Raw genomic sequence first — 24,400 nt, 5'->3', positions numbered from 1 at the left:
TTATATTAACTGCAATACATACAAAATATGCCCTCATATTTCCATTGAATTTTACAATTGATACAACAATAACAATAATGTTGACAAGATAAGCACAGTTTATAATAATAAGCCTAATAAATAATACGCATGATAGCAAAACGAATTATTGAAAAAAATATGTATGCTTTAATTGTGACTGTAGATAATACAATGAAACTAAAACATCTGTTTTTCAAATAATCACAGTATAAAGTTTGTTATTATAGGCATTCGGGCAAATGTATTGCGTTTGTAGCAAATAGGTCCTTGTGGCGGATCCCTAACATTTTTCCCTATCAGTAGGTCTAATTCACTAAACCATTGTAACCAGGATCACAAAACATGATAATACCATACAGATATTATATAATATCTCTATGATAATACATAAGCGGGCAGCTACTGTAGTGTGAACTGGCATTTAAAAGTATATTCACTACTTCTTAATTTATAAACAGACGTCTAGCATTTGCTTAATGTCAAAGGTTAAATCAGCTTTTTCAATTTCAAACGATACATCTATTTCATCAATACTTTCATAACGATTCGAGTGTAATGTCCTGTTTGCTTTAGTCTTTCCCGTATTGTCTCCAAGATCGTTGTTCCATTTACTGTAGGTTAATGGTGAATCAAATTCGTCCATGTTGGAGTCACTATCTTCCATTTTTAACTGGTGTATCGTTTTACGGATATCCATTAATTGTGTTATAAGTTGTTGGTCCATAGCGCGCATATCAATCTGTTAAAGTGAAAAAGATCATGATTATTGTTTTAAAAATGTTACTGTATGTAGTCAATGATATTATATATTTTATAGGAATATCAATCTGTAATAAGTAAAAAATATCATGATTATTAAAAATGTTACGGTAGTCAATGATACACAAAACCCCGGCACTAATTGCGTGTTAAATAATCCTCCCGGATATAATAAGATTACTGCCGAGGCCTATCTGAATAAGAAGTCATCAAGACATTTCCAAAAACAATTTGCAGTCCCTCGTTTGTCACAAACTAAGATTTTTACAGACTTTAATACGCAACTTTAAATATTTTTCGACGTTTTATGCTATGAGCAAAAAAACTAAATGAAATTAGTTATGAAATCAATCTATAAGTATAACTTACCAGTTCTTTTCTTAGCCAAGAAATGGAACCCTGCAATTTTGCTAAGCGTTCTTTTCTACTTAATAAAGAGGTGCCATGATTGTCGTCATTTTCTTCGGTTGAACTCCATCTTAAATCCAATATCTTCTGTCTTCTAAGTTCTCCAGGAGAGATTCCAGGAGAGATTACAGGTGCACCAGGTGGCGGGTCAGAAGAGGGTACGACATTTGTGGGTTCCTGGGTCATCAACGGACTTTTCTCTTGTACTACGTTTACGGCGTAATCGCTTGACTTTTTACGGCTTCTTCGCGTTATGCCATCTAGTCCTAATGGTTTCATGACTTTCTGGAAAAACACAGACATTTTAAGTTGTATTCAGTTGAAGTATTGTTACCACCGGAGAAATACTATTGATATACTATCTTTACTACTATTCGCCCCAAACGGTAACCGATCACTTTTTGCTGTTTTCAACCTGAAATGTTCGTAAGACCAGTGAGTTTTAAAAGCCGTTCAAAACAACAAACTGTCAATTCACCTGTTCTCTGTATACTATTCAATTAAATTTATCGGAGTGTTGTTCACTGGTTATATACACCGGCAAAACAGTAGTGCTAGCCTTCATGTTAACCCAGCCGTGGACTACATATCCATTCAGGTGTGAAACTATTCACCATTTGATACATAACAAATAGCCTAAATTACTTGCTACCAACGGTTTAAGATGAGTACGAGCTTTCAGCTAATTGTTAGACACATTGTTCCAGATTCTATTCTTCTCAATCCTATTGTAATACGTCACTGCGAACTAAAACTACGCAAAATAACAATGGGTTCAATATTCACATCTGAGGTCAAACTTTGACATCTGAGGTCAACCAAATTGTTTTTACTGATCATAAGTTCGAGGTAAGTAATCAACAATTATTACTTATGACAAATAAATAAGTACAATGATATCCAAGTGTTGTAACTATGCCATGACGTCATATTAAGAATTGTGATAGAACATAAACACTATTTACATAATATAGGTATATAAGTATAAGTATTCTCAAATGTACTTAGTATGAAGTACAAATTACGTCAGAGTAGGGCAAAACATCTGACCAATTACTCAACTCCCTGATGCAAAGCTACTCCACAGTAGTTTAATACAATTACAACCACTATTTACATACTTTATTATATTACTTGTATTTCTATTTTTAGACAATTAGAACAATTAAAGATGTATTGTCCCCCCAAAAAAAATGAATAATGAAGATTAATTTAAAAAAAAAAGACATTGAATAGGCCATTTCGCAGTTTTAATGAAATTAATCACTTCCGTAGAAGAAAAACTATAAAAAAAATGATGTTTTCACTAAATAAAAAGACAAAATAAACGGTTGAATCAACCAAAAACCCGTTGACTTCCAGTAAATTTGACAATTTTTTTTTTTATTTATTTCGATCCAATTTTTGGCCAAAGTGAATAACCATTATTTGAAATTAAAATGGCATATTCAACAAAAACATTTTTAAAAATTATTTTTTTATTCAGGGGGATAATATATTTTTAATCAATAATTTTATGATTTAATTTCTGGATCGTGGATCGAGTCCTCACTGAGAACAGTTTTTTTTTTACTTTTATACATAACAAAACTATAAAAATATTTTTTTTTAAATTTTCATTTAAAAGTGTTCTTGAAACTGTAAATAGATAGGTCTATGTTTTAACATAACAAAAATATCTATATATAGATCAAAGAAATTATGTAAATAATTTCTTTCTATTTACAATTTTCTGATCTATCCAAAGTGGCGGCAACATATTCAAATATCTAATACAAAATTCGTTGGTCTTAATGATCCTGTACCACAGGCTTGTACAAATTCCTTCCTGTCCAATCTAGGATCTATAGTCTGTATACGTTCCTCTAGCCACGCTGTATTCTGTAAAATGAATGGAAATAAATATCATAAAACACTTTTCGACAACATAATATTTAATAATTTAACACGAGTCAATTTGAAATCTACCAAACTTTGTCCTACTTCATTACCATATATATATAATATATCATCTAGCGATTTATAGTATTTCAAAGAAATAACGGAAATTATCAGATAAATGGAATAAGCCATCCTCTTCAGGCTCTTTGACCCATAAGATTGCAATGGAATCTTTCAAGCTCTCTCTGTTTCGGTTAACTCGTTTGGCTTTGATTTCCAACCAAAATTTCCTTTCCTTCTTCATCAATACGCACTCCGTACTCTGCGTAGTTTTCGTTCCCACTAGCCATGCAACGCAAGGACGTAACGCAACGTAAGTGATTTGAACAATCACAAGCGATGGATCAAACTTTATGTGACAAAAAATGTGATGTGCCCATATATGGACATCATGATGTCATATCGCTACCATATTTGGGCATCACACCTTTTTGTCAGACTAGTTTGATAGTGTAGACACAGCTTTTAGCACATCTTCTGATCTTAACTTCCTTATAGACGTATTCTTCTTAATTTACCTCAGTCCTTTTGAGTATTTTATCATTATATCAAATTTGGCGAATGAATTATTAAAATATAATTTTAATCTTACTTTATCAAGCTGTTCTGCAACCTGTATTCTATCGTGAATATATATACCAAAACTTGTTTTCATTAATTCTACCCTCTGCTCCTCAAAACGTTCCAATTCCTACGAAAAACAGATCAAGCAAACTGAGTACCAATAAAAATGTAATAATAATATTTGTAAGACATTTTTTGGAATTTGTTGATGATAATGATTAATAATTGATTTATTATTGTAATAACTTTCTTTTCGAACACCACCACCATATATGGTAGTGCTATGCTTAAATATGGTAGTGATATGACATCATCATGTCCATATATGGGCACATCACATTTTTTTGACACATAAAGTTTGATAGTGTAGACAAGGCTTTAGAATCACTATCAACAGGGTGCAGGCTGGTGGAGTTAAAGCTTGGTTCCCACTAGCGGCGCAAGGCAAGGACGTAACACAACGTACGGTAAGTGATTTGACCAATCACAAGCGATGGATTATTCGAACAGTGGCTTGTTGTCATTGATCAACTCGCTTCCTTGCGTTGCGCGTACGTCCTTGCGTTCCGTCGTTAGTGGGAACCACGCTTTAGGGGGAGAGAGAGGCGGGGAGAGAGTTTAGAAGAATAAACAGAATAGATATTATAGGACTCTATATTGAAAATGGAAATTCTAACCAATGATGACGTCACCATCTCTGCAATCCATGCGCGTTGAGCTTCGTTGTAACTCTTTATTGTTAACTTCAGTTCCTCCTCTGTAAAATGATTATATTTACTGCATTAGAATTTATTCGAACGTGTGAATAATGGCGGGACTAATAATGCGCAATCTTAATTATATATTTAAAAAAAATTTAATCTGGGATCTTTTACATACAAACCTTTCCTGAGACTCTATTTCATTAAATTTTTGTGAAACATTGTACATTATCATTATTTTTATTGTGATTTGATGAAGAAACGTATTTGTATTTGCATTCATATAATATTTATAACAACATTTTGATTCGCTCGAATGTCTTCGTTAAGCTCTGTCTACACTATCAAACTATTTTGACGAAAAAAGTGTGATATGCCCATATATAGTAGTGATATGCTCAAATATGGCAGTAATATGACAGCATCGTGTCCATATTATGGGCACATCACATTGTTGTCACATAAAGTTTGATAGTGTAGACAGAGCTTTAATTTTGTTTTAAAGCTGTAGGAACCTTACCGCATTGATCGAGTTCATTTCTTGCTCGATGCTTTCCCGCCTGAAATGTGTATAAACATAATACATAATAATAATGAACATAATTAATAAATTAAATAGTCATTGACACCTGACTACAGGTACGTATAAATATCAACTCATCATGAAATGCAACATTTTTTTTATATTTGGTACTCGGACGTTTTGCCGAATACCATTTCGTCGACAGACATTTTGCCTACAGGCCATTTCTCTGGCAGGACATTTCGTCGAAAACCATTTCGCCGACAGACAATTGACCGACAGAAACCATATATTTATAGACACTTTTAACAAACTCAGATGGATGAAATTGGAGTAAAAAACTATCATTGTATATTGGTCAATGACGCTTGTTGTCAAATTGTCATAATTGAATGAAATGCTAGTTTACCACAGAAGTTAAAAAAGTAAATAATTCAATACTTACATTTGTTCTACAAGATCCAAGTTTTTCTTCCTTATCTGCTACTTTTTTCATCGCTCTCTCGATTGCATTGTATTTCGCCTGAAGTAGTTTTCTCTTTTTTGTTACACGTTCAGTGGCCTAAGATAAAGAATAAGCTTTTAAATTGCGACTACCAGGACCTTACATTATGTTTCGTGTCGTCACCTGGAAGCGATATTTCTTTTCGTACACACGTTGGGGACCCCCTCATGAAACGTCACAAAATAACCGTGAATATTCAATTCAATTCAATTCATATTTATAATGCGCCGAATTCTTTCCAAAGAGATAAGTTCTAAGGCGCAACGCCAGAAGCACTAGCACTCGTAAATTTGTTGAAATAAATATGATTTCAGATGCCTTTTAAACAAGTCTGTAGATGTTGATTTCCTGATGTTAATCGGAAGAGTGTTCCATATAGATGGAGTGCAGACACAAAACGCACGATCACCGTACGTTTTTAGGAGAATATTCATATAATTATATATAAATTTATTTTACTTATTTTATTTATTCAGTTGACAACCAACAGCGATGAAACCGCCACTAACAGGTTGAACATTGTTGTTTTGAGTTTCCATCATTATTCCAACTAACCTTTCTTGTTCCGTCTCGGACTTTCTGTACGTAAGCCATCAATTCTTTCCTTCCCTTCTCTACTAAGCTTATCGCCCACAAGCGATGCACCTCTGCCTCGTCTTCTATTGACCGTACGATATCCCTCCATACAGCACCCAATGTTCTAAAAGTAGGAGGTAAAAACAATGCCCGGTGGTCTAGAGGTATGAACGCCAGGAAGGTCGTGGGTTCGAGTCCCACCCGAGAAATACTTGCGTATTTTTTACGTATTCTCAATGTATTCGTATAAAGTACAAATTACGTCAGAGTAGGGCAAAAAATCTAACCAAAAAACAATGCTTATAAGGAAATAATTAACAATAAAATATAATCATAAAACATAACTAACGTGGTAATATATTATCTGGTAAATATGACAGTTCAAACATGTATATTTGTACAAGTGATTTTATCTTTCAGTATTTCCTTTTACATTCAGATAACAACAATTATTACTGCACAAATAATTGTACTATTAAAGCAGAGAAGAGGACTATTTTATTGATTGACATTGATCACTTTATTTCAGAATAAAAATTCCATATATACAATAAACAATTCAAAACGGAAAATCACACTAGAATAGGATTTTCTGCCATTTAGTAAAGACATTTAAAGATCGTAACAACAGTTCGTAGTACACCTAACAAGATCATTTTCACTATTCAAAACTCTTATTCTAAAACCATAGACGCACTTGCACATAAAAAGGGAATAAAGAGATTATACACTAAAAACATACTATTTCAAGTAACAAACTACTTTAGATATTCATCATCTACTCACCCAGGCTCGTCCATGCCAAGATTACTTTTTGAAATCCTCAACAGCGATTTGGCGTATGCGTCCTCAGCAGATGCTCTAAGGATGACACAATTATAGTAATTTTCTGGCAACTATTCAAACGTCGAACAAAACATGCCAATTACAGGATTGGAAACTACTGGAAAAATAAGCTTATTCCTCCATTGTATTATTAAACTTGGTGTATGATCATTTTGAGTGTATATTATTAAATTCATGGCGCATGTTTTTGCTCAGCCGTATATTTTAGTTATGGTGGTAAGCCTATACATATTCACGTTCAGCGTATATTTTTGCATTTTCTTTTTGAGGCGCGCGCGTATTATTTCGGTCAGGGTAAATGCTCAGTCTGCTGACTCACAACCAAGATTTTAACCCATAATTGGCAAGTTTGCAACCGAAATGTGACTTTTTTCTTGAAGCGTGGTGTGCAAAAATCTACATGGATTATGAATGTGGTAAAGGAGGTGGTGGAGAAGATTTTCATTGATTTAACTTACCTTTCTCTGATTATCTTTGACATCTGTTGAAACAAATCACGACCACGCTGCTGTTTATCAAGAAGGACATCAAATCCGGTCTTACTTGTGTCCTTGTCGGACTAAAAATAATAGTTTTTAATGTTGAGTTTAAATCAATTTCAGTATGTTAGAGTTTTTTTTTCATAGAAAGGTTCAAACAACAATTTATAGTATCCACAGCAATGAAAACTATGCAATAGTGAATAGAGAGGTATTGCTGCTGAAAATTATCAATTTCCAAAACTGTTTGAATTTGTAGATACAAATAATCAATAATCTTCATCAGTAATGATTTTGCGTTAATTACCCAAAAATGGTCACAGTAGCTGTATTCATCTATATCTCGCAACGTCTTTGGTTGATACCCTCTTTCTGTACGAGGGAATGTTACACAGTTGATCTATTAAAAAAGCAATTAATAAAATAAGAAATAGTGCATGTAGCAATCAATTCACCAACGCTTGGTTCCCACGCAACGACATACGCGCAACGCAACGACACACGCGCAACGCAAATACATACGCGCAACGCAATGACGTACGCTCAACGCAACGACATACGCGCAACGCAACGACATACGCGCAACGCAACGACGTACGCGCGACGCAAGTGAGTTTATCCAATCACAAGCGGCAGTTTGGATGCTCATAATCGCGTCGTGTTTGGTCAAATTACTTTCGGTATGGTTATAATACGTCAATTGTGTTGCATCCAAGTTTGAACCAAGGAAGAGTTAAATTACAATAACCTGTTTGAACTAACAGCTTTGTTATAACAGTCAAGACTTACCAATTTATTATATGATTTTTCGTTGCGTGAATGTCTGTCATTTCTGCTCTCAGTACTTTTCATTACCATGTAATTACATTCGTCATACACTGTAATTATATTAATTATCTCATCAAAATTCATTCATATAATCATGCTTAACTGAAGTAACCTTTACTACATTTAGGGCAGAACCGTTAGAGCAAGACATACATAAATAGAGGCTTGTGCATCAACATGTTACTGTTAAGCTCTGTCTACACTATCGTCTAAACTTTATTATGACAATAAAATGTGATGTGCCCATATATGGACATGATGATGTCATATCACTACCATATTTAAGCATATCACGACCATATTTGGGCAGATCACACTTTTTTTTGTCAAAATAGTTTGATTGTGCAGACAGAGCTTTACGCTACATCGCTACTAATTCTACTTACCAGGTGATGGGTCAACTAATCTTTGCTGACTGGAAGTAATTTCAACATATGAAGATTCTGGAATATTTTAGAAAATTATTAATAATAGAATATAATGCTAATATTGTTTTATTTAATATTTTTTTAAATGTATCTTTAATTGGACTTACCAGAATTCTCGAAGTTGCCCTTAAAATACAAAAATTAAAACTAAGTTAGTAAGAAAAAACTATAAAATCGGAAAACATTTTCGTGAAAGAGTACTGTATTTTGCATATTCCGGGGTAACATGCTTGGTTTATTCAGTAGACTGTAGGCTGTGCTAGGCTAGTACTGTAGCTTAGTCCTTATAGGTGTAATTACGGTATAGAACTTTATATGATTTTTAAAGTATTTACGAATGATAGTTATACAGTAGCAAAGACTAGATTATTGAATCATAATATACAATCGGGATAGTTGGCGTTCCATACTTGTCAAAAGATCCTATTCTACTTACTTGTGTTTGTAGTTGTTTGAGTGCGCCATCAAGAGCATCAGCATAATCTGTCGCTGTTCTTGGCATAGATATGGATGAGTCAACTAAACAGCAGAAATGGTTGCATATCAAGGTTTTGTTTAGAAAATCACATCTTTAAATTATGTCAAATTTACGTTCATGTAAAAAAAAATGACCAAAACACCCCAAATTCTCTTCAAATGATTCAATAAAATTACCTGATATATCATAAATATTTGATATGCTTATTGACATTGACTAAAATGACTAAAAACCAAAATAATCCTCAAAATAATTGTTAAAAAATTAAGAATATATTGTCCCCCTGAAAATTGTTTGTTGAATAAATTAGATTAAAATGTCCATTAGTTATTTACTTTGACCAAAAATTAGATAGAAAAAGAATTATTTACCCTTTAAAAAAAAAAAAGTTACATTGACTGGAAATTAATGGGTTTTTGGTTGAATTTAAACAGTTTGTTTTGTATTTTTAAAAGTGAAAACATTTTTCTACTTCTACGGAAGTGATTAACTTTATTAAAACTGCGAAATGGCCTATTCGACGTCTTTTATTATTCTTCATTGTTTGTGTTTTTTGAGGAAAATACATCTTTAAAAAAAAATAACTACCTGATATATCAGAAATGTTTGATAAACGGGACAATGTAGAACCAGATCGAACCAATGGCCTGGGTTCATGCACAGACTCTATGGGAAGGTTCAACTTTGGTCTTGGTACTCCCGTTGGTACCATGTAAACATCACCTTCGTTTAAAAACCGTTGGTTTCTAGGAGGCAAATTGGGTGTTTGCTGTATGAAAACAAAATATTTGAAATGTGATATTATGCTGCACTGTTGTTGTATGAAGTACATACAACATACATACTACATACATGCATACTACATACTTTAAACTTTCATTAGTAACATTCCACCTATTACAATATACAGATAGTAATCATAAAGTGCGGTTTTTGTAGTTACAAATAATGTGCACCAAATTAGTGAATGCGAGATGTTATAATTAGTACTTTACTCGTTTTTGCCATACAAATTCGAACCAATGCATGCGCTTATACTCGTATATTTTGCGATCGATTTGCTCTGTTTCTAAATGGAGTTGAAATTTCAACAATAAAGGCTTTTTTTGACTGATTGTCGATCAATAGCAGATCAGGTCTTCGATATTATATTATACTGAAATCGGTGTCACTATTAGGAAACATTCTACAATTAATTAACTTGTCCTTAAAAGAACTGATATTAGGAGGTAAAATCATTATTTCTTTATGGATTATGTTCACCACTCTGTTGTGCCGAGCAACATATATGTTTCTAAAAGGCATACAACCATTCATAACATGCGATACTGTGTCATTTAGATTATTACATACTATACATCGTTTATGGTGGATATTGGAAAAATATCTATTTAACAATGTACCCACTTCCAGTAGTTGACATCTCGCCTTATAGACAAAGCAAACAAGCTTATCCCTCAATGACAAGTTATTAATAAAACATACATAGTTATTTCATCGTGTTTGTATTATGCAAACTTATGATAGTTATCTATAGCTATTAACTTAGCAGATAACTGAAATAATTGATCAAACATCAATCGATCAATCAATAAGATTGTATTTTTTTGCTACGGTTCCAAACATTCTTGATTCGTCAGAATTACCACTACACAATTAGCCTAAATATCATCAGATATAATAATAAAAAGAATAATATATAATCAAACATATTAAAGAATATTAAAAACATATATTAAAGATACTAGAGGATTTTGGAAAATGGTTGATATGCCTTGTGTTTTTATTTTCTATTGAACCTTTATTACTGTCAAAATTTGTTTTCGAAGTTCTTAAAGTTAGTGAAAATATTATCCAAGTTTGCTATGTTCATGCTTGTATCGCCTACTATTTGTGTGCCATGTTGGACACTGTTATCCCTAGTTGTCATTGTCAATAAAGAATAATAATAACAATATAGCCATCTTCCTATATACGGTATATAATCTATTCTTATGATTATCTGGCGCATTAACTTAGACATAATAAACAAAGGTAATAACCGCTCAGCGGCCTTTAAAAGGAGGCCACTAGATTACTGACTTTTTCCTGAAAAAACGTGGGTGTAGCTTACCGCCAAATCCATTCTAGCAGCTTTTTCGGACGGAAACCACCCTCGCTTGTTGCCAATTTCTCCGTAAATCCAGTTCCCATCTTCTGAGATGTGAAGGCCTTCGATCAGCTGACCGGCTTCAAAGTGGAGTGCGTCCGCTTGGTTTGAATACAGGTAGGAACAAGACGCTTTGTAACCCATGCCAGGGGAGAAATTATGGGAAGCCATGTTAAGCTATGTAAATCGTCAGTGTGATGATAAATGGAAGTTTTAGCATTGATATCAATAGTTGACTAATTAACGATAAGATAAACCATTCAGATAAACTAATTCAAGATATTTCATTGGTCTGTATAACAAAACAAATACAAAACCCCTGTGCTATACAAAGTTCAAACATGAGTTTAGCAGGGAAGTTCAACAATTAGTGTAACATGACATCGAAGATTAGTGTGAGCATGGTATTAGGTAAAACGGTTCACGGCCTTCATAAAAATAAAAAACACCTCATCTTTTTTATCAATAGATTTTAAAGTTCTGTTTAAGCAATTGCAATCACAAAACTATTTATTGCACTTAGGCCCAATCACCCATGGCTTATTATTATCAATTAAACAGAGCAATGTTTGTCTGCGACTCCCGGTGGAATGGTTTTGCGATTATCACCCACTCTTTTGTAGAAATTAAAAGTTGAGCAATATTGTAATACTCTGTTCTGTTTATTACCACAGTAGTAGGATTGTAGATTGAAGGACGCTTAAATCGTACTTAAATTATTGGCAATATTATCATGCGATTTAAAAGGTCACTAAAATATAGTTCACGTGAACATTTAAGTATGTCTATACAATCTGTATGTATGATGAGGAACAGATTTAATAGATTCTTTTTTTTCAACGTTCTAGCACATTATGTGACGTCAGCCTACAATAGTATTTCCCTACTACATTATAACAAACAAAATCTAAAAGAACTATAAGATAACCATCTATGCTGACGTAGATGAAAATAATATTTTCACTCGTCCAAACACATGACGTCATGATTAGTAAGAACAATACTATATTGATCATGACATCATTTGATTGGATTTTTAGAAATATTATTAAATGGTCATCCTATAGTTCTAGAATGGAAACTGTTCAAATTGTTTTGTTTTATGTATGAAAAATGCATGTTTATCCATTTATCGTCGATCATTATCATCTTAAGTGGTAGCTTGGTTATCATTTGAACTAGGTACCCATGTTTGCATAAAACAGCAATACTCGAATCACACTTAAAACTTTAAAAAATCGTAGCTTATCCTATACAGATTACCTTCTGCGCACATTGAACGCACATTGAACGCAAATTGAACGCACATTGGAACGTGAGAAACAGGTATAAATCCAGGTTGATCCTGGCCGGCACACAGGAAAATAAAATACAGAACATTAGCGGATAATTAGAATTAGAACGAGTTCTTGAACTTCGTCTGGTCAATTGATTGCGGCCTTGGGCAAAGATCTTCCTATATAGTGTCTTGAATTTCCCCTCCGAAAAGGAGAGTGCCAAATGCGATGCAGAACAAACAACGCCCCGGGGAGTCGAAATATTTGGCAATTCAGTATTTTATGCTAGTCGTGAATGTAGTAATGATGTGATTTTAAACCGAAAGTCTTTTTAATCATCTGAATTATTATGATTGACATTACTATTATCATAATCAACGAACTCAAGGTCGGAAGCGAATATTTTGGGAAATCTGTAATTATCTTAACATGCGAAAATCGTTCAGCATGGCCCTACAGTATATTGTAACACGAGTTTAGTAATATTGATTTGGTAACTGTAATGAAGTTAGTGCCATCCTACTTCCAAATATATAATATCTTTTTTATCACCTTAAAATTAAAGATGTATTGTCCCCCTGAAAAATCATTTTTTACACTTTTTTGTTGAATATCTAAACAAAATTTATTTACCTGAAAAACTGTAATTTAAAGCAAAAAAATGGTCAAATTGGCTGCCAGCCAATGGATATTTGGTTGAATTTAACCATTTATTATGTTATTTTATAAGTGAAAACATTATTTTTTTCGTTTTTTTTTTCTACGGAAGTGATTAACTTTATTAAAACTACAAAATAACCTATTCAAAGTCTGATTTAATTAATCTTCATTTTTTTTTCATGTTTTGGGGGACAATACATATTTAACAAAACAAATTGAAAGTATATAGCCCTAAAGTATAATAAATCTAAGTCATACAAGATAATAATAATAATAAGATAATGATAATAATAACTTAATGGCCCATGGAATGAACAGAAATAAAATGTATATTTTTTGGTAATCGATAATAAACATTACAAGAGGAGTGTCTAGACAGATAGCAACGTAGTAATTATGAGTTTAACACCTGAATTACGTTTCGATCGAACTATGAGAGTACGGTAAGTCCTTGTACTCAACTTTACCGATAGATTGTACCTTGTATATGCGGCGTTCCTAAAGGAAATTGACATTGATAAAGATGTCTATTTTGTAAACCTTGATTATCATTTAAGGTCGATTATTTCTTCTTCTTATTGTTATTAAAGGTATACTGCCATCTGATAAATATCTGATCTTTATTGATGCAAAAGAAACAAATATATTTATCTCTCTATTACTGTATTATGTACATGTACTACATGTCATAGGCCTGTTATAATAAAATAATAAATTACAAAAGTAGATAACACATGATATTGCATTGTTTTGATCAGGGACACTCTTTCCTGGTTTTGATGATAAATTTTTATTTCACAATTGCGTTTGTACAAAAAAAACGGGAAAAGAGTTACCCAAAAAAACCCAGGTGGCTAAAGTACATTTTAATTTAATAGTGTATAACCTTGTACTTATATTCCCTGTGGAGCTAAGTATGTTTTTTTTGCAATCATGTGAAACGCTGTATTTGCCAATAAAGATAAGAATACCTATTATTATGTTTGTTGAAAATATCAATTTTTAAACCGCAAGTTTATCGCGGAGAGAGCCTTGACTGTGGTGTGCGGCTTAATCCTTCTGCTCAAGATGTCATGTTTTTAGACTTTCCTTTATCCATACAATGAGTGACAGACCGTTAGGTGTAATAAAAATAGTACACATGGGATACTATCAACGGGTGGGGGATCATGTATTTTTCAGGTACGTAAGCTTTTTCTAAGCCTGTGGGATAAAATTGGATTTTGAAATAATTAATGAAGGTTGAAAAGCAAAAACTGATAATCACCACCCTTCTAAAACAACTAAATAACTAGGGGTCATTGTTTTATAATATTAAAATACTTAAAGCTCTGTCTACACTATCAAACTTTGTGTCCATTTATGGACACGATGATGTCATATCACTACCATATTGTTTTATAATATTAAAATACTTTAGGTAAGATTAAAGAAAACTTTGACTCATTCTATAGATTTATTCGTTTCTAAAATGGCAAGAAAGAAAGAAACAAACCCATCAATTTATATATAAATAGAAAACAGGGGTCATTGTTTTAAAATATTAAAATACTTAGTATTTTAAAAAGCTCTGTTTACACTATCAAACTTTGTGTTACAAACAAAATGTGATGTGCCCATGTATGGAAAAGATGATGTCATATCTCTACCATATCTGAGCATATCACTACCATATTGTTTGATAATATTAAAATAAGAAGATTGAAGAAATCAATCTATCGATTTATTTGTTTTTAAAATGGAAACAAAGAAGACACAAAACCAGCAATTTATATTTAATAGAAAAACATGTCGATGATAGAAATGTAAAAAATATCGCCGATAAATATGTTTAAAAAAAACTAAAACTGTACACTGTTTAAAAAAATTCCATTTTGATCACCACTTTTACGTACCATTGTCTGAGCAAGAACCGAAATTATAAAATGAATTATAATGTTGAAAGAATGTATAATAATGAATGTGTATTAAAACAAAAAAAAACAAAAAAAGAAATTAATTTACTCTTTTAAAGTTTCAAACACCGAAAAATGATTACTATTTTTTTGTGAGAAATATTCATGCATTTCCAAGGTCATGTAAGTCCTCAGTAGCACGGGGATTAACTAACAACGAAACGGCTTACACTCATATTTATTTTTACCTTTAGATTTACTGAGGATTAAGCAATATTTGTAATGGTAAAGCCATGAAGTCTAAATTTGTACAGGTGTACCTCCAATTCGAAATATATATTCTAATTTTGAAAAAAAATAATTTTTTTCTGCGTCTCGGTGATGAGTGTTCTTATGTTTTCATCTCACTTTTATTTCATTTGTTCAGGATTACTGTGGCTATTTATCCGGGTAAAATGGTTCATATCCACTAAAGTTAGCGTAATTGTGCCATGAAACTACGGATAAATAACAAAGCTTAAATTATATTCACATAATTTACATAATTCAGCCGATCTATATTTTTCACAATGATTAAAATAATTTCTTTTTGTAGTTTCAGGAGTTAAACGCTTTTGAACAGGATCGGACCTTAGGATTGGTAAAGTTCTGTACACTATCCAATTAGTTTGACAAAAAAGTGTGACGTGCCCAAATATGGTAGTGATATGACATCATCATCATGCCATATAGGCACATCACTTTTTTTTCAAATGAAGTTTGATAATGTAGCTTTAGGATTGGGACAAGCACTTTAACCAACAAGCTGCAGCTTCCACTACATTTTGTTTGCCGCTGATCAGCCTGATCACGGTATTAAAATTAACTATTGAGCCAATTTCCGATTACAGCTTTTAATTAAAGAATTTGTTATTCGTTATATTGCAGTTTGTAATGCAATCTACCAGATTCTCATACTACAATATTTGCCCAGTAAGGTTGCTTGGTTAATGTTATTACGATAGGCTAGTGTGAACTGTGATGTGATGTTGTATTCTATGATACTGGGCCAATCTAGATACAGTACCGAGAAGTTAAACATTTATTAATTTTTATTTAAATAATGGTTTATTATATCTAAACATTAGCAAAGGATATGTCGTGCAACTGTTTATGTTTTGGTATAAGACAAGTTCTTTTAATTCTATTTCCGATCCCTGAAACAGTTCCTATTGTTACTATTTAACTTAACGTAAATATATGCTTTTTTTTTCCTTTTTCCTGACTGTTTCAAATAAATGTCCCTTTTTCCTGACTGTTTCAAATAAATGTTGATGAAATAAATGAATGAATCGTATGAGTAATTCCAGTAGGCCCAGTTCTTGGTAAAAAGGACATTGCCGTTAGACGTAGCAATAACTAACGCATTACATTGTTTTGCCAAACGTTCAGGAAATAGCGGCTTTATAAAGATCAAATTCATTGTCAATGACGTGGAAATCGCTTTTCCCTTCTTTCTTCGATGGACAGACAGAATGGACAAAGAAGAAACTATAACAAAGAAATCAACTTCTCTAAAATCACAAAGACTATATAAGATTAATAGAGTGCCACATGGTGCATCGTGTGATTGTCTTTATATACAATTATTTAAATACGCATGTCTATTCTAGTTGATTGATATCAATATTACGTCGGTTTTTATGATTAATACAACTATTCGACATGAAAAAGACACTTTTCACGCGTCGTCGATCAACTTATGTACGCTCAATGCACGCGCTTCTCTCTACATGCCCAAAGGGCGCCCAGTGCGTGGAATAAATTAACTGTTCACTTCTTGTATATAGTCATATATTAAGAAATTATAAAAAAAACATAGAAGTTTACACGTGCGTAAAAAAAGATCAATTGTGGCGGATCCAGTGGGCACATTAACCATTCACAAGGCCAAGGGAAACACATACACTTTTGTTTAAACATTCTCCTATCTATACCTCTTAAGGGAAATCCATAACATTACATTTATTGTTGAATACATATCTACATGACATTTTAAAGGGGATGGTTGCTAGAAAATGTCAGGTGGTTTTTTTAACCGGGGGGAGGGGTGAGGATGGGATAATAAATCAAGCATGATCATCTCCAGATGATCTAATGAAATGTTTTTTTAGCAGAATTAAATTTTGACAAAACGGGATGATTAAAAATAAGAGACAGAATTTCAACAACCTCTAATTTTCTGGAATTTGTTATTCACTCTATTCGACCGATTAATTTAATTTTGTTTAGGCCTACTTTAGATAATTGAAAAAAAAATTTAAACAATTATAAACAATTAGCACAAACAGCGAAGTGACCCACTAGCTGAATGAGAGTCTAGACATTTTTTTTGTAAGCCGAGTCTCATTTTACTGAGTTAAGCGACTTGAACCTAGAATTACACCACATGTAAAAGACACGTGTAAACACCGGCATACAACTTATCATTATAATAATAATAATAATTCAACATTTATTAGTTTCTATCAATGGTATAACAATACAATAAAATAGAATGATAATTTATAATGAGAAAATACAAAAAATACCATTAATATAGGATCTTGCAAGAAGAGAATACTTGTCACGCAAGACCCATAAACAAAAGAAAAAAATACATTTGTATATAATTATTAAATAAAATAAAAAAGTCATGACAAAAATTATAAATTTGCTTACATTGCAAAAAATAAAAAACAAATAATTATATGTATATAAAGGCTACAATACCACACACACTCTTGGGAAATACAGGGTGTTTGTAGAAAGTGGAAAACTAATGGAATAATGAACCACAACTTAACCTAATGCATGATTTCAATGATTGTCAACTGATCAACGGATAATAAGTCAAGGCTGGGGATGATTTTATCAACTCAAAAACAAGAATAAGCGAAAGCACGCGCGACCTTATTTGCGCGATTAACCCAATTGGTTTGTCTGTATATAAGAAAACACTGAAACATCATACGTTACTGTACTGTACAAATGGTCACACAAAATCCCGAGAGAATTCTAATTTTTATTTCCTGTAGGCCTAAATCAAGAAATCAAATCGTTCTACGAACTGTGACTATGTATTGATGGTCAAAAGAAACTCTTGTGCTGGGTGCGAACGTACTTAGTAGATCACGTTTTTACATTTCTGCGTAAATATCTTGTAAAGAATAATTGATAAAATCTATCGTCTGAACTATTTTGTGAAGTTCTAATTTTTTGTAGTCACCTTAATTATGCGAACATCGAATAATTCAGTGAAGGATCCTGGATTTTTAAATAGGGATACCCAAATTACAATAAAATGGTGCAAAAATGACAGACATATGTAATATTTCATTCAGCATTTAATTTTTTTAAACAGTAAAGTCCATGAACAACAATATATACTTTTTTAAGGGATCAAATTTAAAATAAATTTAATTAATTAGAAGTCTCCGATAAACATAGGATAATGTTTTTTTTTTAATTTAAATTTTCTTTTTTTTTCTTAAAAAAGTATATATAATATTAATATTTTTGAAATTAATTTTTACCAATTATGAACTTTTTTATACCTCAAATACATCGATGGACTAGTTTTGACAAAAAATTTTTAAAATTAACATTTCCAATAGTTTCCATAAAGATATAAACTTTCTTCGTTAAACTATCAAACATAAAAAAAAATAAATAAATAAAATTAGGCTTAATTAATGTGATGACACCATAAGAGAAAATAAAAGTTTTTAAAAACACTATTCATCTTGATGTTTAGATAAGACCACATTTATAGTCCTTTTTTAAAATGTTAAAAAAAATTAGGATTAAAACACAATTACACATTTCTTGTTCTTACAACACAGTGGTACTAACTTAAAAAAAACACCAGTATAGTGTAAAGTCATTAATATTATGACTGTACACTTATCTTTTTTCTTTTAAACGATTGCTGAAACCCGAACAAGGACTTATTAACAGCAAACCAAGGATAAGAACAAAATGCACGAAATCAGGAAACCTGGATTGACTTTCCAGGGTCCAGAGCCTACAAAGATGTCCTTCGTGAAACTTATAAAAGGTGATGTAGATGACAAGTTAGAGCACAACGTCTGTGGATCCTAGATCCGTCAAGATGTCCCAACGATGCTTGCTTCAAGCTTTCTTACTATTGGCTATTTGTATGACGTCATCGGCTTTTATTTTAAATTGGTTCGGAAACAATGTAAGTTTTAAATTATTTTAACATTAGTTTGATTGATTTTGAAACAAAATGAGCTTATCGTATCTCGATAAAAAAAGCAAATTATTTCTGAACATATTTTGCTTTAATTTAATCAGATTATTGTACATTTTAATATTTTTCAATGTTGTTTTCTATTCCATTGTTAAATTTATTAGAATACGGTATGTTTTAAAAATCCATTGTCTTGAATACAAGAAGATGGCTAGAGAGACTTCGCCTTTGTTTTAGATTCTATGTAAAATATTACTTAAAATTTACTTTGATATCATTTTGAAAACACTAATACTGAGGAGAATTCGTTTGTCTTTTAATAACGCTATATTATAGCAGCTATAATAGGCAACTGACTTAGTTAATATTAATTATTGTTTCAAATTGACCGAGGTAGATACCAACACAAATCAATGAAAAAAACAAACTTATTTATAAATTCATTTTAATTTTGTAGTTTTTACTTTACTGTATTTTAATTCAATTCGATTACACGCTTACTCACTTAATTTATATTTCCTTCTCTTTAAAAAAAAAAGTTTTTACATAGGCCTATAGTTTAACTTTTTGATATTAAAATCATGTGAGTTTTTCCAGCAAACAAATATTTTGTTTTTTTAATTATAATTATATATAATTTATCTAAAGTATCAAAGAATTAATTATCTCCCAGAATTGGTGTTGTTGTTGAATAAATAGACGGTAATTTTTCATATAATAGTTCATTTTTACCAAAAGTTAGATTGAAAAAAATGTAGGCCCTAATTATGTGATAAAATCGTAATTTAAAGAAGGATATAGTTAATCGGAATTCAATGAGTTTCTGGTTAAATTTGTTAACATTAATTTTAGATTTTGCTATTTTTATTTTGTTTAAACAATGTGAATAATTAACTTTAGTAAAACCACGGTATACAAAATGGTCTATTCAATGTTGGATTTTTTTAATGTTCTGTGTGATACATCTTTAAACAATTGACACAATTGCATATATTATTTAGAAAAGCAACAACAAAAATTCTTTCTTATTTCTATTGGATATTAGATTCAATTTATTAGGAACTATTTTAAATTAAATATGAAAATTATATTTACAATCACTATCGAAAATTACTAATAATTAATAATTTAAGCATATCACTGCCATATTTGGGCACATCACTTTTATTTGTCGCATAAAGTTTAATAGTGTAGACAAAGCTTTAAGTAGCATATTAAATTTGAACAAGGATTATTGAAGCTTGGTTTAAGTATAAGCTTATTAAATATTACACAACATTGCAAATCAAACTTCTAAACAACTGATCTTAAGTTCTAACTTGTAATGTATTTCTTGGTGTTGCTTGTAATCAGTGTGTATAACTAGGCACTTTTAGGCGGCTTTGTTCCCATGAACGCAAACGCAAACACTAGAATGCAAACGCAAACACTAGAACCCAAACGCTAGAACGCAAGGACATAATCATCATAACCGCCGACGGATGATGATTGGTAACAATACTTGAGCAGCTGCATGTACGCCCTTTTGCGTTGCGTCTTAGTGGAACCAAGTTTTACCTTGGTTTCCACTTGGAACAACGTGACACAACAAAGCAAGTGAGTTGACCAATCACAAGCGACAGTTCAGATAACCCATCGCGTGACTGGTCCGATGCTTGCGGCGTTGTGGTTACGTCTTTGCGTTGCGTTCCTAGTGGGAACCAATCTTTAATATATAAATCCAACACATACATTACTAATAATTTTAAAACAACCAAATAATTATACTCTTTTTACGTCACAGAAAGAAACTGATGCCGATAAAGACAGTGAGGACGTATTTGGGGTCAGGGCACATGCCGAAGAAGGTTCGTGTAGGCCAACTTATTTTAAAATGTGTTTTACAGTAAAAATATGAAACAAAAGTCTATACATTATTATGTGCAAAAGTAGTTTTTGCACCTAATTTGTACTATGTATTTTAATATATGTTAATATATCTCAACTTTGGTTTCTTAAACCAATACCTACACTTTTCATCCTAAATCAGCGCAAACATAAAAAACACGACCTTTGTCCAAGTTTGTCTGTCCTACCTTATTGAACATTTCCTTAGTATGTTTATATTCCAATCAATCCGAAAACATCACTTCGTCTGCCTTTGCGGTGTAGATTCATAGGTTCGTGATCTGCCACCTCTCAGGAAGCAATTCAGGTCATTATAGGTGGTGTATCACCAACACCTTATCAAATCTGTGTCAATAATACAGCGTATGTATGCTAGCCAGGAAATAATAGACTGGCGTTATTATCCATTCCTTTATGTACTAGGTAATAGTACTATTGGTATGTAGGCTAACATGACACATACTGTACATTAATGTTCCAAGTTCAAATGAGTTTCTTGGTCTATTTACAAAATGCTAAGCCACCAACATCAAAAAGACCACCCACGAATATTTACACCAATTATGGCGCGAATTGCGAATGGTGTTCCGTGGTTGCTGCCTGGAATACGGTGCCAGAATAACTCACTTTGAATAATAATGTTTGTATAATCAGGATAATTGTATCATTTCTTCATCGTTTACTAAATTTTAAACATCAATTGTAATAACACTGTTGAACCCAATAGATTGCCTTAGTTGAACTTAATAAATGTAATTCTGGAACCGTACCACTGTAGCCTACAGTCTAGTCTCTTGGACAACTATGTTTAGACATGTTCTTCAAAAACATGTGTAGCCAACCAAAAAGACGCATTGTATTATTAGTCTAATTAAAATAATATATTTAAATATAAAATTCACCTGATGAAATTACACAAACACTGGTATGCCTACTCAATAATAGCCAAAACATGAGAAGGTTGTTCGGTGTTAGCTATTAATTAGTGGAATGTCATACTCTCCTCAATCACACGATGTAGTATAGTAGCGTAGCCTAAATACAATTGTCAAGTCGGTTTGAAAAAAAAAGTTAAGTTAAGCTCTGTCCACTACACTATCAAACGTGTCAAAAAAAGTGCCCATATATGGACATGATGATGTCATCACTACCTTATTTGTGTATATCACTACCATATTTGGGCACATCACACTTTTTTGTCAAACTAGTTTGATAGGTAGACAGAACTTAAGTAAGGCAGGTAAGCAAACATTTGTCATGATTATTCTTGTTGTATTTCAGTTATAGAATGTCCGTCGGACATGGAATTTATAGAGTGCGGAGGGCCTTGTCAGGCGACTTGTACCAATCCCTATGCCCAGTGTCCTACTGATGGACCAGAATGTATAGGGTATTGCAGGTGCAAAGACGGTCTAGTACGTCAAGGTAACCGTTGTATACCGTTAGGTGAATGCCGATGCGAATACGATGGCAAATTGATGAATACTGGAGACGTCATTAATGTTGACTGCAATAATTGGTGAGAACATCTCATGTTATTTACCAGGGTATCCTTCCTTCCAGAGCACATTATAATCACATCATCAATATATTGCATAAATATTAGTAGTCGTCATTTTCGCACGCGTGTCTAGTGTATACGCGTGTCTAGTGTAGCCCTGGGTTTAAAATATATATTATATTTTTAAAAAAATATATGACCTAACATGTACCAACATTGACAATCACTCAGTGATACAGGACCTTTTTGGATGTTAGGGGCTTATTTCACAACATTTGTTCTGTTTAACCACGTTCACAAAAATGTTTATTATTATTAATATTGATGTGAAGGTTTATATTTATTTTTATAATAAACAATAAATTTTAACCGGAGCTCCCCTTTAATTTAACTTGATTGTTGGAAGAGTTTGCTTATACAGAGATTAGCGCCCTCTACTTTATTCGGAAAGTTAGTGCCTGGATTTCTGAAGGCTGTCATGTCATGTAGGATGCTGCTGTTTTTTTGAAATATTGTTGTCTGGAACGTTAATTGACGTATTTTAAAGACATTAACAAGAAACCAATACTAACACATATTCAAGGTAGTCTGGGTGGGTTAATAGCTAGGCTGACTAGCTAATTAAGCTAGGACTTAGCCCGGTCGGTGTAGCCTAGCTAGGCCTAGCCTAAAAGCATAGCCGCCTAGCTAGAGGAAGCAGCGGGTGTGCAGCCTACCGCCAGCAGACGGTTTCCCTGCTGGATGTGAGGCTCAGTCAGACAGAATTGATAAAGCAAGGCCATGGCACCATGCTTTAATCTCACTGTTCAGGCCTAGGCCTAGCTAAGTTTTGCAAACTGATTGAACATTGCAACTTTATTTTTATTTTGTTTACAGTACTTGCAATGGTGACCAATGGGAGTGTACTGATAATAAATGTGGAGGTATGACTAGGCCTAGTTTATATATATTTTTTGCTTTATCCTATGCTTTTTTCCAATTTCTAACACATTTGCATGTTCTTTCTACTAGTATGCAATATAAAATAAGCTTTATTTATTAATATTTTCAATGATAATATAGCGCCAATGATAATTATTTTGTATGCCTTCTTTCTCTTAGCCACCTGTTGGACTGCCGGTCTTGGCTCTTTCAAAACATTTGACAACAAGTACTACGAACATGAAGGTAACTGCGAACACTACCTTGCAAAGAACTGCCAACCTCAAGGTACGAAATACGAGATCAGATTGAAAACCGAGAACTGCTACGCTCAGGCCTCTGGTAAAGACAACCTGTGTAGAAAGTCCATCAACATCCGATACAAAGGGAGTAATGTTCGCGTGGGTTATGCCAGTGAAGTCATGGTTGATGGCGAAGAAATTGCCGTTTTCCCATGGTCTGAGCCTGGTATCTTCATTGAAAAACCAGTGTTTCATACAACCAAGGTATGTGTTTACATGTATATAAAATATTTAGTTAATCATACATTTTTTAAGTAACTAAAATTGTATTCATTATTTAAACTGTTTCCTTTGGTTTAAAAACTCTTATTTCCCCAGAAATGTATTACATGCCTACTTAAACTCTGTCTGCACTATCAAACTAGTTTGACAAAAAAAAAGTGTGAAGTGCCCGAATATGGTAGTGATATGCTCAAATATGGTAGTGATATGACATCATCATGTCCATATATGGGCACATCACGTTTTGTCACATAAAGTTTGATAGTGTAGACAGAGCTTTAGTAACTTAATCACT

At 32.5% G+C, this 24,400-nt stretch overlaps 3 protein-coding genes across 3 annotated transcripts in view; 1 reads left to right on the top strand and 2 right to left on the bottom strand.

Annotated features, from left to right (window-relative positions):
* Nucleotides 1–145: 145 nt before the first annotated feature.
* Nucleotides 146–2,055, bottom strand: LOC144840418 (uncharacterized). Its single transcript, XM_078696230.1, has 2 exons — nucleotides 1,150–2,055; nucleotides 146–760 (listed from the first exon to the last, which is right to left on the bottom strand). Exons 1-2 carry the CDS (start codon nucleotides 1,489–1,491, stop codon nucleotides 470–472), a joined length of 633 nt encoding a protein of 210 aa, XP_078552356.1. The 5' UTR covers nucleotides 1,492–2,055; the 3' UTR covers nucleotides 146–469.
* A 365-nt stretch (nucleotides 2,056–2,420) lies between these two features.
* LOC144840403 (growth arrest-specific protein 7-like) lies at nucleotides 2,421–11,239 on the bottom strand. The gene is made up of 15 exons (XM_078696211.1): nucleotides 11,171–11,239; nucleotides 9,646–9,826; nucleotides 9,016–9,098; nucleotides 8,687–8,705; nucleotides 8,538–8,594; nucleotides 8,113–8,201; nucleotides 7,631–7,723; nucleotides 7,303–7,403; nucleotides 6,785–6,859; nucleotides 5,978–6,122; nucleotides 5,363–5,479; nucleotides 4,915–4,954; nucleotides 4,371–4,450; nucleotides 3,722–3,820; nucleotides 2,421–3,069 (listed from the first exon to the last, which is right to left on the bottom strand). The coding sequence occupies exons 1-15, from the start codon at nucleotides 11,180–11,182 to the stop codon at nucleotides 2,950–2,952; spliced, it is 1,311 nt and encodes a 436-aa protein (XP_078552337.1). The 5' UTR covers nucleotides 11,183–11,239; the 3' UTR covers nucleotides 2,421–2,949.
* A 7,922-nt stretch (nucleotides 11,240–19,161) lies between these two features.
* LOC144841395 (uncharacterized) overlaps nucleotides 19,162–24,400 on the top strand; it is a 35,488-nt gene continuing 30,249 nt past the window's right edge. Inside the window, exons 1-5 of the mRNA XM_078697717.1 lie at nucleotides 19,162–19,260; nucleotides 21,056–21,119; nucleotides 22,441–22,678; nucleotides 23,537–23,583; nucleotides 23,762–24,087. Of these exons, the coding sequence (XP_078553843.1) occupies nucleotides 19,171–19,260; nucleotides 21,056–21,119; nucleotides 22,441–22,678; nucleotides 23,537–23,583; nucleotides 23,762–24,087 (765 nt within the window). The 5' untranslated portion in view covers nucleotides 19,162–19,170. The remainder of the gene's footprint in view (nucleotides 19,261–21,055; nucleotides 21,120–22,440; nucleotides 22,679–23,536; nucleotides 23,584–23,761; nucleotides 24,088–24,400) is intronic.

The sequence above is a fragment of the Antedon bifida genome, chromosome 4 (genome assembly GCF_963402885.1).
Source record: "Antedon bifida chromosome 4, ecAntBifi1.1, whole genome shotgun sequence".
NCBI classification, from domain to species: Eukaryota; Metazoa; Echinodermata; class Crinoidea; order Comatulida; family Antedonidae; genus Antedon; species Antedon bifida.
This window is presented reverse-complemented; position numbering and strand designations above follow the sequence as displayed.